This window comes from Acipenser ruthenus, chromosome 16 (assembly GCF_902713425.1).
Source record: "Acipenser ruthenus chromosome 16, fAciRut3.2 maternal haplotype, whole genome shotgun sequence".
Lineage (NCBI taxonomy): Eukaryota > Metazoa > Chordata > Actinopteri > Acipenseriformes > Acipenseridae > Acipenser > Acipenser ruthenus.
The window spans coordinates 19672569-19688723 of NC_081204.1; the positions used below are offsets into that span (position 1 = coordinate 19672569).

General features: G+C 39.1%; 1 protein-coding gene across 2 annotated transcripts in view; it reads left to right on the forward strand.

The window, feature by feature from the left end:
* Nucleotides 1–3183: 3183 nt before the first annotated feature.
* Nucleotides 3184–16155, forward strand: part of slc6a14 (solute carrier family 6 member 14) — a 40874-nt gene continuing 27902 nt past the window's right edge. The window contains exons 1-7 of one of the 2 annotated variants that reach the window (XM_034903263.2): nucleotides 3184–3329; nucleotides 4566–4740; nucleotides 6214–6345; nucleotides 7493–7654; nucleotides 11339–11477; nucleotides 11629–11761; nucleotides 12426–12566. In XM_034903263.2, the coding sequence (XP_034759154.2) occupies nucleotides 3255–3329; nucleotides 4566–4740; nucleotides 6214–6345; nucleotides 7493–7654; nucleotides 11339–11477; nucleotides 11629–11761; nucleotides 12426–12566 (957 nt within the window). In that variant the 5' untranslated portion in view covers nucleotides 3184–3254. The remainder of the gene's footprint in view (nucleotides 3330–4565; nucleotides 4741–6213; nucleotides 6346–7492; nucleotides 7655–11338; nucleotides 11478–11628; nucleotides 11762–12425; nucleotides 12567–16155) is intronic. The other variant, XM_058988999.1, reaches the window with a different exon arrangement.

Sequence of the window (16155 nt, forward strand, 5' to 3'; positions counted from 1 at the left end):
CTAATAAGCAATACACAGTACTTCAATAAGAACATAAGAAAGTTTACAAACGAGAGGAGGCCATTCAGCCCATCTTGCTTGTTTGGTTGTTAGTAGCTTATTGATCCCAGAATCTCGTCAAGCAGCTTCTTGAAGGATCCCAGGGTGTCAGCTTCAACAAAATTACTGGGGAGTTGGTTCCAGACCCTCACAATTTCTCTGTGTAAAAAAGTGCCACCTATTTTCTGTTCTGAATGCCCCTTTATTTAATCTCCATTTGTGACCCCTGGTCCTTGTTTCTTTTTTCAGGTCAAAAAAGTCCCCTGGGTCGACATTGTCAATACCTTTTAGGATTTTGAATGCTTGAATCAGATCACCACGTAGTCTTCTTTGTTCAAAACTGAATAGATTCAAGTCTTTTAGCCTGTCTGCATACGACATGCCTTTTAAACCCGGGATAATTCTGGTCGCTCTTCTTTGCACTCTTTCTAGAGCAGCAATATGCTTTTTGTAACAAGGTGACCAGAACTGAACACAATATTCTAGGTGAGGTCTTACTAATGCATTGTAAAGTTTTAACATTACTTCCCTTGATTTAAATTCAACACTTCTCACAATATATCTAAGCATCTTGTTGACCTTTTTTATACCTTCCCCACATTGTCTAGATGAAGACATTTCCGAGTCAACATACACTCCTAGGTCTTTTTCATAGATTCTTTCTTCAATTTCAGTATCCCCCATATGATATTTATAATGTACATTTTTATTGCCTGCGTGCAGTACCTTACACTTTTCTCTATTAAATGTAATTTGTCATGTGTCTGCCCAGTTCTGAATGCTGTCTAGATCATTTTGAATGACCTTTGCTGCTGCAACAGTGTTTGCCACTCCTCCTATTTTTGTGTCGTCTGCAAATTTAACAAGTTTGCTTACTATACAAGAATCTAAATCATTAATGTAGATTAGGAATAGCAGATGACCTAATACTGATCCCTGTGGTCCAGCACTGGTTACCTCGCTCCATTTTGAGGTTTCTCCTCTAATCAGTACTTTCTGTTTTCTACATGTTAACCACTCCCTAATCCATGTGCATAATGTGTTTAACAGCGAACGGACATGGTTCACAGAATACAAGATCTGTCACTTCTGTGCATAAAAAACCCATGAATAAACACTATTCAGTATGATGTTGTTGCACACGTAATTCTCAAACTAATCTTAGTTATGTTCATTGGTTTGTACACACTCAGGTTTAGCAATCCCAAGCACACCTGTGGAATTTACTTATTCAGTAATCAGAATATCACCTGACAACTTCAACTATTCATTAATTACAATGATCAAATCCAGGTGCAGAATGTATGACTTATTAGTTTTAGTTAAGGACAGTCAAAGAAACCTAAGATAGCAGAGAACAGGGGGAACCTGTTAGAGATTCTTCAATAAGACGGGCAGTTTCTTTATTTGAGAAGAACCAGAAAAGAGATTCACAGTTGTTAAAGCTGTTAGTTCTGAGTGATTAGCCAATTCACAAAAGTAAGTTTAGGAAAGAAAAGAAAAGAGAAAGTGTTGCAATACCAGAAATGAAAGAAAGAGGAAAGAATGAAAGAGGAAAGCAGATCAGGTAGGGAAGCTCTTTTGATAAAGCAGATATAAAAGAAAGAGGAAAGAATGAAAGAGGAAAGCAGATCAGGTAGGGAAGCTCTTTTGATAAAGCAGATATAAAAGAAAGAGGAAAGAATGAAAGAGGAAAGCAGATCAGGTAGGGAAGCTCTTTTGATAAAGCAGATATAAAAGAAAGAGGAAAGAATGAAAGAGGAAAGCAGATCAGGTAGGGAAGCTCTTTTAATAAAGCAGATATAAAAGAAAGAGGAAAGAATGAAAGAGGAAAGCAGATCAGGTAGGGAAGCTCTTTTGATAAAGCAGATATAAAAGAAAGAGGAAAGAATGAAAGAGGAAAGCAGATCAGGTAGGGAAGCTCTTAGAAAGGTGGAAAGAATGAAAGGAAAGCAGATCAGGTAGGGAAGCTCTTTTAGAAAGGTGGAGAGAATGAAAGGAAAGCAGATCAGGTAGGGAAGCTCTTTTAGAAAGGTGGAGAGAATGAAAGGAAAGCAGATCAGGTAGGGAAGCTCTTTTAGAAAGGTGGAGAGAATGAAAGAGGAAAGCAGATCAGGTAGGGAAGCTCTTTTAGAAAGGTGGAGAGAATGAAAGGAAAGCAGATCAGGTAGGGAAGCTCTTTTAGAAAGGTGGAGAGAATGAAAGGAAAGCAGATCAGGTAGGGAAGCTCTTTTAGAAAGGTGGAGAGAATGAAAGGAAAGCAGATCAGGTAGGGAAGCTCTTTTAGAAAGGTGGAGAGAATGAAAGGAAAGCAGATCAGGTAGGGAAGCTCTTTTAGAAAGGTGGAGAGAATGAAAGAGGAAAGCAGATCAGGTAGGGAAGCTCTTTTAGAAAGGTGGAGAGAATGAAAGGAAAGCAGATCAGGTAGGGAAGCTCTTTTAGAAAGGTGGAGAGAATGAAAGGAAAGCAGATCAGGTAGGGAAGCTCTTTTAGAAAGGTGGAGAGAATGAAAGAGGAAAGCAGATCAGGTATTAAAGTATTAAACCCTTACCTGAAAAACAGTAAATGCTAAATTGTAGAATATTTCATTTTGTATGTCCACCGTTTAAAGGCATTCTATTTCTATCATCAGTGAATTATCAAACAAAATAAAAAACATAAATGTCAAAATAACAAGAGACACATGAAATGTCCCCTTCTTGTACCAGACACAGCGATCTTTAGCAGAAATATTTCTGGTCTGTGATGCAGCTGGTGTCTTTTTTATTGAAGACATAAATAAATCATGCAGCTCTATGCAGTGTGTTCAATCATTTACTGGAAGCAAATTACTGAATGGCAATGTGTACACAGGTATGACATGGTAACTGCCTGTCTAGTCAATGGATTTCATAAAAGTAAATTCAGTTACCAGCCCTTTTACATTCCTTGAGTAAAAAATACACTTAAAATATACTTGTTTTCATTCCAGGTTTTGGGTTAGAAACATCTTTGTCCAATGTGACCTGTTGCATACTTTGAGGCATCTGATAAGTGATGTCATTTTGCACACTTTTCACAGTACAAACAATCTGTTCCATTAAGTAGTCCTGAAGTGGGTGGTTACCTGCATAAAAGGGGAGACAAGTGGCAGACTCACAGGACTGTCTGTGCCGAGCTCAGAAAGCCTCAGTGCACCTGTGTCTGCCACACTTCCACCTGAGCGCTGAAGAAGAATGGAGGAAAATATATGTTCTGCTCTAAAGAATCTGCATTTAGGAAAGCCTGCAGTAAATGGTGAGAATGAAAAGGTAAGCGGTTTTTCTTTGTTTAAAAGGGTTTAAGTATTTTTCTCCAGTTGTAACTTTTCAAAACAGTTTTTTTTAAGTAATCCAAATAGGTTTATAGTATAGTGCATAATTATACAGTAAGTGTAGTGAAGCACAGGTAGTCACAGAACAGTAAACTAAAGCACGAGTGATCACAGTACAGTAAACTAAAGCACAGTACCAATCCAGATTAGCAATTTTAAATGACAAAAGGCTTGGTATAGCATGGACAATATATGGCAAGCTGCACATTTACACTGTGATGTTCACATAATGATGTACAATGAGATCAGTATACATTTAAAACCATTGGTAAGCATTACAGGCAATGGCCTGTTTAATAGAATGCAGGCAGCGATTCCTCTTTGTATAAAAGTGGATCATTCACCAGGCATGGGAACAGAATTCTACAGGTAGATGTATACCGAGAGAGAGAGAATGTATTTCACCAAACAATTATACACACTTTGTTATGAAAGACAAAAATATAAAATGCAACATTTGTGACTAAGCCCAGAATTACATTTTTATTACGGCGCTGCTATTTTTATGAAGACCACGTGGAATTGTTTTTGCTAGTACTGCCAAAAAAACTTTCCGTCATTATCATCAACAAAGTTGTTGTTGTTCTGTTATGCAGTACTTTTGAAAAGATAGAGGTTCCAGAAATGAAACTGAGTGATAGGGTTGGGCCATTGATTGGAGCAGTTACATACCTGTTTAAAAATCACAGTGTTTAAATTAAAAGCACAAAGGAAAAGTCCAAACAAGTCCATTGCTGGTTTTACAATGTGAGGGACCTTGCTCCATCACACTGGTACTGGATCAGGCTGTGAAGGTAAGAGAGAGGCGACTGTACAGACAAGGCCAACAACCATCATAATGCCTGCTATGGTTTGCCATGTTTTTTTTTTAAATATGCTTCACCATACCTCTCTGGGCTTTACAGTTATTACATATGTTTAACCATCTTTTACTATGCTTTGTCACACATTGCTATGATTTTACTATTAATATGGGACTCTTTTATAAGAATTAAACAATGTCTTACTGACATTTTTAAATCTGTAATTTACAGGTTAATTGACCTTTTCATTGTTTTGCTTTTTTATTCTGATTGATCCATGGTCATCTACCTTCTGTGGTAGTACCCTTTAATTCAGCTTGCTGATTGGTGGATGAGAGTTGTGAGGTTTCTAATATATGAATCTGTGTAAGGACCAGGATGAAGCGTCTGAGGCTCCTTGGGACCCCCATATTGGAGTGAACGATGAGAACGCTGACAGAGGGAACTGGGCCAGTAAAACAGACTACTTGCTGTCCATGATTGGCTACGCGGTGGGTCTGGGAAACGTGTGGAGATTCCCATACCTGGCTTACAAGAACGGAGGAGGTATTAACACTGTCCTTAACCTGTGCTTTTCATTTAGAGCAAGTCACTAAACATGTGACATAATGTACCAGTTTATCATTGGCGTCCACGTTCATTTAAGTCTAATGTAACTTAAGTCTTGTAGGAGGAAGTACAGTCTCGGTAAGGTATAAGGTGAAATTAATAGGACTAGGATCTAAGTACTGTTGTTCAAATCCTGAATGAAGGACAGCGTCTCTAATAGTGACTCTGAATCAAATGCATTTTTTTTTTTTGGTAAATAGAAGTAAAATAACAGGTTTGGTCCTGATGGCAAACGTATACTGTATATACATTTATATATAAAATATGTACTGATCTGCCACTGTTTAGACCAATTAGACCACTGTGTCAAGTAGTTAAATGTTCTGACTAGGGCCTTCATCAGTGTAATGATTCAGACTGTATGTGGTAGAATTGTTCTTACAATTAGTAAGCGCTGGTCCACCAATGCTGGGTCATACTTGCACCTACAGTAATTCTCAAAGCATGGGGTTTGTATATTTGACTTGAAAAGTTAACAGACCTTCATCTTTTACAGCATTTTAATGTTTTAAAGTTCAATGATGACTTTTAGCAGCAGGGGCTACATTTTTACTTGGTCTTACTGCTTTCTCAAAAGCAGGTGCGCAGCATTTTCACCGAGGATACATGGATATGTCCTCTAAACTACCTTTACAAATACCTGGCAATCGAAACAAAAACTCTTCTCTTTCAGGATTGTTTTACACAGACCTAGCGGTACGCAAGCCTGTAGGCAGTGACCCAAGGCTGCAAGTACATGCTGCTGCATAATACAGTCTTTGAGAGAACACCTGCAGCTAGGTCACAGTGGCACAGGAACGGGTCATCACTCCTTTAATGCTTTTTAACTTTTTGCAAACACAATGGCCTGTTCATTTGATAAATGTAGTGGAAGGATATCCACTTTCACAGTTCACACTTGCATGTCATATGCAGCTGAAATAAGTAACTAATGTATGCCCCTTACTGTATTTTAAACACAGGATGTGATGATATGTGTTACTCATTAGTATACCACATTAAAAGCATAGCAGAGTGTAACAAGGCATAGCTGCTTGATGAAGCAGGGCAACATGTGGTAAAATGCTGTTTTTCAGTACATTTTGAAGTATTATTCCTGTATATCTATGGTGACTTCCAGAACATTTATTACTAAATAAACTTTGTATACTGTACATACTATGAACACGGATCAGCGCACAGGCATATTTACCTTATATTCATGAACATAGTTGCTATCATTATGAACACATATGAAGGATTAATATGTACATGCATAGTTTACTGATTATGAGGACAGATCTTGAAGTGCCATGGGAATGTCTTTGTTCAGCCAGGGGGTTATAATAGGGTTCTTACAGTTTTCCAGCACCAAAGTGATGGTTTTAATGGTGCAAAGTCTTACTGTGTTCTTTGTTACTTCACCTCCAGGTGCCTTTCTCATTCCCTACATCATCATGCTGACCTTTGCCGGATTGCCTCTGTTTTTCTTGGAGTGCTCCTTTGGGCAGTTTGCCAGCCTGGGACCTGTGTCACTGTGGAAATCTGTCCCCATTCTGCAAGGTCAGCAGCTGCTTAAACGTGTCATTGCTCATTAACCCGAAAGAGCCTTCTCATGGTGCGGTTTAGTGTTGAAGCAGAAACCACTGTATAGTTGTATAATGTATAGTTTGGGGAACCTTGAATCCTTAAACTATACATTAGTAGCTGCTTTCATTATAATCCGCACCTGGCTTTGACAGAAGATAATACACCCCCAGTAAAACGCACAGGGATAAATATTGGTCAACTGCAAGATTTGTGGCCATTCTCAATAATTACATACCTCTAATTCCTTCAGGGGAGTTGGACGCCTACTATCATCCCTACAATCAAAGTCATTCAGATTTGCTGACTTGACCAGGCTGATTGAAACAAGGAGGTGCAACTTGTATATACTGTAAAACAGGACACCTCTGCAGCACCTTCGTTTTGCAGATGTCTCACTCTGGGCATATTCACAGCAACAAATATTTGAAAAGATAAAGAATACATATACTGTATCTAATCTCAGTGTATGAAGTATGCTAATTTTGCAGCCTGTATATTCGGTGGATATTTAAAAAGTGAAACTAACATCCATTCCATGTTTTGCAGTGTTACAGAAACATGGCAGGGATTCTAGCAACTGCTTTCATTTCTGTCTGTATTTAATCCACAGCAAGGCTTTCTTTTGTCACAAGATTAATACCTTTAATAGTATATTCTCTATGGCCAGTCCAATGGTATAAATATATGCCCTTCTACATTCCAAAAAAGCAAAGTAGCCAAGTGACGTATCACTCTCGAAGCTATCGGGTCCAAACAAAGGGGATTTGTGTTTTCAAGTCTGCATTTCTAAACATGAGCACTGAAAGGGACTCTATACTTCAGCAGGGTAAATACTCTCCACAGAAGTTATGGGGTGCACATTGTTTGGTTATACATCATCAAAACACTTGTGCCTCCTCACAAACGTGGCACTAAACACTCATAGGGATGCAGACCATCCCAACAAAAGCCCAGCAATGCCATTACATTGCAGCATAAGAATAATAACACACAGCCAATGCTTACTCACTGATGCACTAGAACTCCAAGTTAACTGTAACTAAAGAATCTGTATTTTATCTGTTTGAATTCATGAAGACCAAGTTGCACTCCTTCTTATCTTTTTCTTCATTGCTTACAGGTGTGGGTATTACAATGGTTCTGGTTTCAGCTATAGTGTCAATCTACTACAACTGTATCATCGGCTACAGTATCTACTACCTGTTTGCATCCTTCCAGAACCCATTGCCATGGACTGACTGCTATGACTGGTCCAATGAGAAGTGCAGCAAGCAGAATAAAGGTACAGGCATCCCTACATAAAGGCATGGGCGGATCCAGGGGGGGAGTCCTGGGGGTCTTTAGTTAAAAATGTCAAATTATTGTTTACTTTAACAGTATGTTTCGTATCAGGTATCCCCTACCCCCCCCCCCCCCCCCCTTCATGGCAGTCTTGAACCCCACCCACCCCTTCATGACAGTCTTGACCCCCACACCCCTTCAAGACAGCCTGGACCCGCCCCTGTAAGGGGGCTTCAATAACACTGCATTTCAACAAAAAAACAATGACTGGTTGTGGCCACCTGTATTAAATAATAATAACAATATATATAACGACTACCACAATGTGATGACCAAACCTGCTTTACCAGCTAGAACTGAACAGCCTTCCTGTCCTCATCAGTTACTTGTATGGAATAATCAATCTGTTAATTCCAGTACTGAACTTAAGAAAGTTTACAAACTAGAGGAGGCCATTCGGCCCATCTTGCTTCTTTGGTTGTTATTAGCTTATTGATCCCAGAATCTCATCAAGCAGCTTCTTGAAGGATCCCAGGGTGTCAGCTTCAACAACATTACTAGGGAGTTGGTTCCATACCCTCACAATTCTCTGTGTAAAAAAGTGCCTCCTATTTTCTGTTCTGAATGCCCCTTTATCTAATCTCCACTTGTGACCCCTGGTCCTTGTTTCTTTTTTCACGTTGAAAAAGTCCCCTGGGTCAACATTGTCAAAACCTTTTAGAATTTTGAATGCTTCCTCGCCGCGTAGTCTTCTTTGTTCAAGACTGAATAGATTCAATTCTTTTAGCCTGTCTGCATACAACATGCCTTTTAAACCCAGGATAATTCTGGTCGCTCTTCTTTGCACTCTTTCTAGAGCAGCAATATCCTTTTTGTAGCGAGGTGACCAGAATTGAACACAGTATTCTAGATGAGGTCTTACTAATGCATTGTAAAGTTTTAACATTACTTCCCATGATTTATTTTTTCACTATATATCTGAGCATCATTTTGGCCTTTTTTATAGCTTCCCCACATTGTCTAGATGAAGACATTTCAACATAAACTCCTAGGTCTTTTTCATAGATTCCTTCTTCAATTTCAGTATCTCCCATATGGTATTTATAATGCACATTTGTATTGCCTGCATGCAGTACCTGACACTTCTCTATTAAATGTCATTTGCCATGTGTCTGCACAGTTCTATGCTGTTTAGATCATTTTGGATGACCTTTGCTGCTGCATCAGTGTTTGCCACTCCTCCTATTTTTGTGTCGTCTGCAAATTTAACAAGTTTGCTTACTATACCAGAATCTAAATCATTGATGTAGATTAGGAATAGCAGAGCACCTAATACTGATCCCTGTGGTACACCACTGGTTACTTCACTCCATTTCTCCTCTAATCAGTACTTTCTGTTTTCTACATGTTAACCACTCCCTAATCCATGTGTATGCATTTCCTTGAATCCCAACTGCATTCAGTTTGAGAATTAATCTTTTTTTTGGGACTTTGTCAAAAGCTTTCTGGAAATCTAAATAAACCATGTCAAATTCTTTGCAATTATCCATTGTCGATGTTGCATCCTCAAAAAAATCAAGCAGGTTAGTTAGACACGATCTCCCAGGATACTGTTACCATATAGGTAATTTTCCATTTTGGATCTTATTATAGTTTCCATAAGTTTACATATAATTGAAGTCAGGCTTATTGGTCTATAGTTACCTGGTTCGGTTTTGTTTCCCTTTTTGTGGATCGGTATTACGTTTGCAATTCTCCAGTCTGTCGGTACAACCCCCAGTGTCAAGAGACTGTTGCATGATCTTGGTTCGATGTTTGTAAATAACTTCTTTCATTTATTTGAGTACTATTGGGAGGATCTGATCCGGCCCAGGGGATTTGTTTATTTTAACAGCTCCTAGTCCCTTTAACACTTCTGCCTCTGTTATGCTAATGTTATTTAAAACAGGATAGGAACAGGTCGACATGTGGGGCATGTTGTCCATGTCCTCCTTTGTAAAAACCTGTGAAAAGTAATCATTTAATATATTTGCTTTTTTTTTTCTTTGTCTATGATTTTGTCATTTGTATCTCTTAGACATTTAACCTCCTCTTTGAATGTTCCCTTGCTGTTATAATATTGGGAAAACTTTTTGGAATTGGTTTGAGCCCCCTTAGCAATGTTCATTTCTATCTCTCTCTTGGCCTTTCTAACTTCCTTTTTGACTTTGACATTTGCAGTTCCAAGTACTCTTTCTGTGTACTTTGTTTTTGGTCCCTTTTAAACGCTCTGTAAAGTGGCGTTAGCAAGGCTGAATACAAACAGCCACATTAGGTTAATGGTTCATTTAAATACCCATTGAGCAGAAGCATTGAAGTGAAAGACATGTTAAACATTGACACTACTTGTGGAACCTGATAAATACCAGCATCCTCTCCTAGCCCTATAGTAATAAAAATCAAATAAAATCAGTCAGTACAGTTACTTCCTTATTAAGGAGTAGGCAGTAATGCATTTTGTTTTACATTCCCCTCCTTCTTATTCAGTAGTGTTTGCAATTTGAGTGGTTCTGGGTTCGGTTTCCCTAATATTGAGTGATCTACCCAGCTTTGAGCTTGTTTAGAAAACCCTAAGTGCTGGGACTGGACAGCCACCCTCATTCCATTCACATCATGTGACCACTCAGCCACCCTCATTCCATTCCCATCATGTGACCACTCAGCCATCCTCACCGACTACATTTATAAGTGGACAGGGCTGGCAGCGTGTTTAAAAAAGCAACTGAAAAAACAAAAGCAGAGAAAAGTGCTCTGAAAGAGACTGGTAAACAAGGTGCTCTGAAAGAGACTGCATACAAGGTGCTCTGAAAGAGACTGTATACAAGGTGCTCTGAAAGAGACTGGTGAACAAGGTGCTCTGAAAAAGACTGGTAAACAAGGTGCTCTGAAAGAGACTGCATACAAGGTGCTCTGAAAGAGACTGTATACAAGGTGCTCTGAAAGAGACTGGTGAACAAGGTGCTCTGAAAGAGACTGTATACAAGGTGCTCTGAAAGAGACTGCATACAAGGTGCTCTGAAAGAGACTGTATACAAGGTGCTCTGAAAGAGACTGGTGAACAAGGTGCTCTGAAAGAGACTGTATACAAGGTGCTCTGAAAGAGACTGGTGAACAAGGTGCTCTGAAAGAGACTGTATACAAGGTAATCTGAAAGAGACTGGTGAACAAGGTGCTCTGAAAGAGACTGTATACAAGGTACTCTGAAAGAGACTGGTGAACAAGGTGCTCTGAAAGAGACTGTATACAAGGTGCTCTGAAAGAGACTGCATACAAGGTGCTCTGAAAGAGACTGTATACAAGGTGCTCTGAAAGAGACTGGTGAACAAGGTGCTCTGAAAGAGACTGGTGAACAAGGTGCTCTGAAAGAGACTGTATACAAGGTACTCTGAAAGAGACTGGTGAACAAGGTGCTCTGAAAGAGACTGTATACAAGGTACTCTGAAAGAGACTGGTGAACAAGGTACTCTGAAAGAGATCAGTAAACAAGGTGCTCTGAAAGAGACTGCATACAAGGTACTCTGAAAGAGACTGGTAAACTATGAAAAGGCTGTCTGTCTACTAAGGGGTCTGTTTTAGTTTTATTCAAACTGATTTCAGGCTCTATTCTTTTGTAACTTCTATCTTTTTTATTTATTTTTTTTACTAGATTTATGCAGAAAGCCGGCTGCGGGTGGTGGTTTTGAAGTAGTGAATGCGACTTGGCTAGAGGAACACAATGAAAGCTGTGCACAAGAGAACATCATCCCATCCGCATCTCTGCAGAGCCCGAGTGAGCAATACTGGGAGTAAGTGAAGCTGTTCTGTGTAATACACCTTCACTGATCCGCAGGGAGAGCCACTGGTACTAATATCGGAAACTTTACCTCCAATAGCACACTCAGCTGTGGCCACGAGTTAAGCTCATTACTGAGAAGTTTGTACTGTTATCTGTTTCAGCATTGTGGCTCTACGTCGTTCAAGTGGATTGGACGAAACTGGTGAGGTCGTCTGGCACCTGGCTCTCTGTCTCCTTCTGGCTTGGATAATAGTTGGAGTTGCAATGTTTAAAGGAATAAAGTCTTCTGGGAAAGTAAGTCTGCTTCTGTTACTGTATAAGGGGGTTTATTATTGTTTCACTAATGAACTCACTAGCAGAAATACAGTTGGACACTATTAATCAATGCAGTTTAGTCCAGGATGCAATCCGCAGGGCACACACTGATGTTGTGACACAGCTTAGTGAATTAACCCACTGTACTCCTAGCACATTATTGTACACCACACATCACAAGCACTGACACCTACAGATCCTCAAGCGTTCAACTCTGAATTCACATTGATCTTGTTTCAGAGGAAAACAACACCCAATACAGAAAAAAATCCCAGTAAAGTATAATTTAAATAACTTTAATCTGATTCTTATTCATTTTAGAATGGTACAGTTATCAGAGCTTGATCTAAGGAAAGATAATCTCCAAATTCAGCTGTTCACATTGAGAACAAACCTACTCTTTTCCATACATTGTACTTGTTATATAAACAGACCTCTCCATGACAGCTTAGGGCGTGCTATGGTTCTCTCACACGAGGAGGGCCATCAGCAACCTGCTTGAGACCTCCAGGGGTTCATGAGTTATTCAGCCATCCTCATGCAGTACTCCATGGGAAGTCCTCCATGCATTGTGAGCCGGTATCCCCTTGCAGTTGAAAGGCTACGGAGATGGGAAGTTGCTTTAACAAGCTCTCTTTCTCAGGTTGTGTACTTCACGGCCACGTTTCCATATGCAGTTCTGCTAATCCTTCTGATAAGAGGAGTTACTCTGGACGGTGCTCGCCAGGGGATTGAATACTACATAGGGACTCAGTCAGACATTTCCAAGCTTCACGACGCTGAGGTGAGTGCGTTGTTATGCTAGATTATCATTGCACGTTTGCAGATTTAAATGATCACAGATTAAGAATGCTAAAGAGCTACTTTAACAACTTTCTTTGATCAATCCGTGTGGGGCTCAGTGAGAGATCCCCAACACTAAACCCATGAGCAAGCTTTGTGTCAATCAGACTCTGAGCTCCCTCATACTGTATATCCACTGCAGAGAGAATGTCATGCTTTACACATGAACTAAGCTGTAGTATTTTGTTGGCTCTCTGTTTTCATGTCATAATATCAGAGAAGTGTATTGGTTTTCAAGATACATTTCCAAGATCCAGTGCATGAGTGAAACTGCCCAGAATGAAGATTAAAAACAATAGCAGCAAGCACACCGGCTCTGATCACTCCAGCCGAGTGTGTTTATGCATCTTGTTGCCAAGGAGACGGTTGAGTGACACTGACACCCACACTGGGGGTGTTGCTCACAACATGCCTTTATGTGGGCCGGCTCAGGGATCGATGCGTTCACAGTAGAGCAAAAAACAAACCAAAGCCATCGCAAAGCCCCCCTCTGGAACAGGCCACTTTTGAGACGACTGTGTTTACACTACAAAAAAAAAAACTGTCCTAAGAGCTAGACTGCTTTAAAACCAGCTTAAAAGTGACTAGTGCTAACGGGATAGAAGTGTTACAACATATTTAAAAACTACAATATTTAGAGTAATTGCAGAATTTCACCTTGTACAAAAATAGAGGCAAACTTTGCACTGATGCAACTAGAAGAAAAAGAAACAGTACATTTCACAATTGTTGAAATCAAAGTGATGGGACTGAATGGCGACCATTTGAAATCAAAACCGCAAACTGTAAATACAAAACTGGCCAGAATAACCTAAATAAGTTTGTACTGAGTGGATAAGAAAATTCAATTAATGTGTATAAAAAATGCTATATATTCATGTGAGCCCAAGTGGCTTGCTGCACACTGTTTACTCCCTGATTGCAATCAACTTCATGCAGAATTTTAGACAGATCTTCTGTGTATAAGAATGGAGTCCTGGTTCAGCTGCTCTACATTCCTACAGACATTTTCAAGAATCTGTCTTTGGTCTTCAGAAATAAATCTATGGCTAAGGGATCATTTAGACATATCTCTAATTGTATTTCAAGGTATCTTTAAATATTGCAAGATATCTCTAAACCATTTATAGATGTCTTAATTAGTTGCATATAGGAGCACCCGACAAGGTTATTAGGGGGGCGCCAATACCTGACTGTAGTCATGTCTTTTATGCGCACATACAATGTGCCTATTTGGCCACTATGGGTCATTCATTACAACTGCTAACCGTTTAAAAATGATACAGTAGTGTTTTTAAACCTGATGGTCAAACTGAAATTCAAATTGTTTCAAAACTGACTTGTCATTGCTGTTGCATTTTCTAATATGTGTATTTAATGTGTGTAGAGCGGTGCTATGTTAATAACCATTGTGTTAGAATGTAATCTCGTATTCATAATTACTGTTAGAGCCGCTGCTCTATTATTACCGTCATTTTTTTAATTTCGTGTGTCAGTTAATTTATTAACGTTAGTTTGTCAGTTAGTTTACTATTAGTTTATCAACATTCGCTTGCCTGTTGCTTTTCTCTTACTTATTCTGTTCATTTCATATGTTGATGTATGTGCGTCATGAGATAAGCAGCAAATACATTTGTATACATTTGTATTTATTGATTCATATCGTGATTGGCCTTGACATATTGTGTCCAGTGATCAACTCTGTTATAGAGAACACTTCGGCTAAGAGAACACTTCGCTTGCTTCCCAAGGGGTGTTCTCTTAGCCAGACGACTATCTTTAAATCATTTGCAGCTATCTAATCCTTTTGAAGATATCTTAAAATAGATTGAGACATATGTGCAAATCAATTAAATATTTTTAAAATTAATATACATTATCTTAAAATGATTTTTAGATAGCTCTACTTGTGAATTAATAATAAATGGTTTCACTTAGTTTTGAAATATTTAGAGACATCTGACAATGACATCCTGTTCATTTAAAATATTTGATAATGACATATAATGATATATAGATGGATGGAAAAAGTCTTTATAATATAGTTAAATATATTATATCTAATACATAACGATTTAAGTAAATCTAACTGGGATTTTGAAACAATTTTTGGCTAAGGGGGAACTTGAAAGCCATTCTAAGCAAAAGGACCTTTTTTATTTAGTAAAAAGCCAATTATTTTATTATTTTCTCCCAATTTGGCGTATCCAATTATTTTTAGGCTCAGCTCACCGCTACCACCCCTGCGCTGACTCGGGAGGGCAAAGACAAACACACGCTGTCCTCCGAAGCGTGTGCCGTCAGCCAACTGCCTTTTTTGTCACACTGCAGACTCACTGTGCAGCCTCTTCAGAGTTACAGCATCAGAGGACAACACAGCTCTGGGCAGCTTACAGGCAAGCCCGCAGACACCCGGCCAGACTACAGGGGTCGCTGGTGCCGAGGACACCCTGGCCGACCTAGCCCAACCGCTGACACATTCTTTCCCTTGTCCAGCGCTCCTTTAACCTGTTCTGCATACCAGTCTGTCAGAGGGTGTGATCGCTCCAACGAGCACTGTATGTAACCCTCTGATTGGTGGAAGTATTACTGGCGATCCAATCAAAACCGCCAAAATAAATTCCCAGCCAAAATTTCACAGTGCCCTCTTGTGGACAATGGAGAGTGTTGCTTGAGACACTTACAATGTAATTTCAATGGACTACAATGGAGGATTTTAAACGTATCGAAATTAAGGATATTCCTGGGAACTCTTAAATTTACAAAATCTGACTAATAGATTAGTTAAAACTTAAAAAAATGAACTAAAAATGTATAAAAATGAAACATACAGAAAAATCTTTGTCAGTGTGTGCAATGACTCCAAGAGAACGAAACAAAACTTGCCATGGAAATATAAATAACTAAAGAGTTATGAAGATTTAAAATGTTAGGTCTGAAAAAGCGTTGTTTTCAGGAAATGGGAGGAGCTATGTGATTGGAGAATTTGGGAATGGCCTTCCTCTTTTTCCAAGGACATGAAAACTGAAACACACATACAATACAATAGGCACTCCAGAAAAAATAACGTCTTCGAGATACACTCCGAAAATATCATCATTGACTGACCCGTGTGTCATCCAACATCATCTAAAACACAACGCAGCCTACACACAATAGACTCCTGCCTGTACCCTGCTCGACACGACCACAAGCTAACGAGACGAATTCGTTTCTTTGAGGGAATCACAAGGCAAAGTAAACCATTCTGTGTATTAAACAAGGAAACGAACAGTAGTTTGAATTCAGGGTCCAATTAATATATTGATGCATTTCTGAATGTTTTGAATATATTTAGAATTCTAATTCTGATAAAATATATGGTTGAAGCGTTTGTGAACATCCTCTTAACTAGTTTGAACACTAGCTCTTTAGAAATCCTTAGGAAAGGGAGATCGTGCCTAACTAACCTGCTTGATTTTTTTGAGGATGCAACATCGACAATGGATAATTGTAAAGCATATGACATGGTTTATTTAGATTTACAGAAA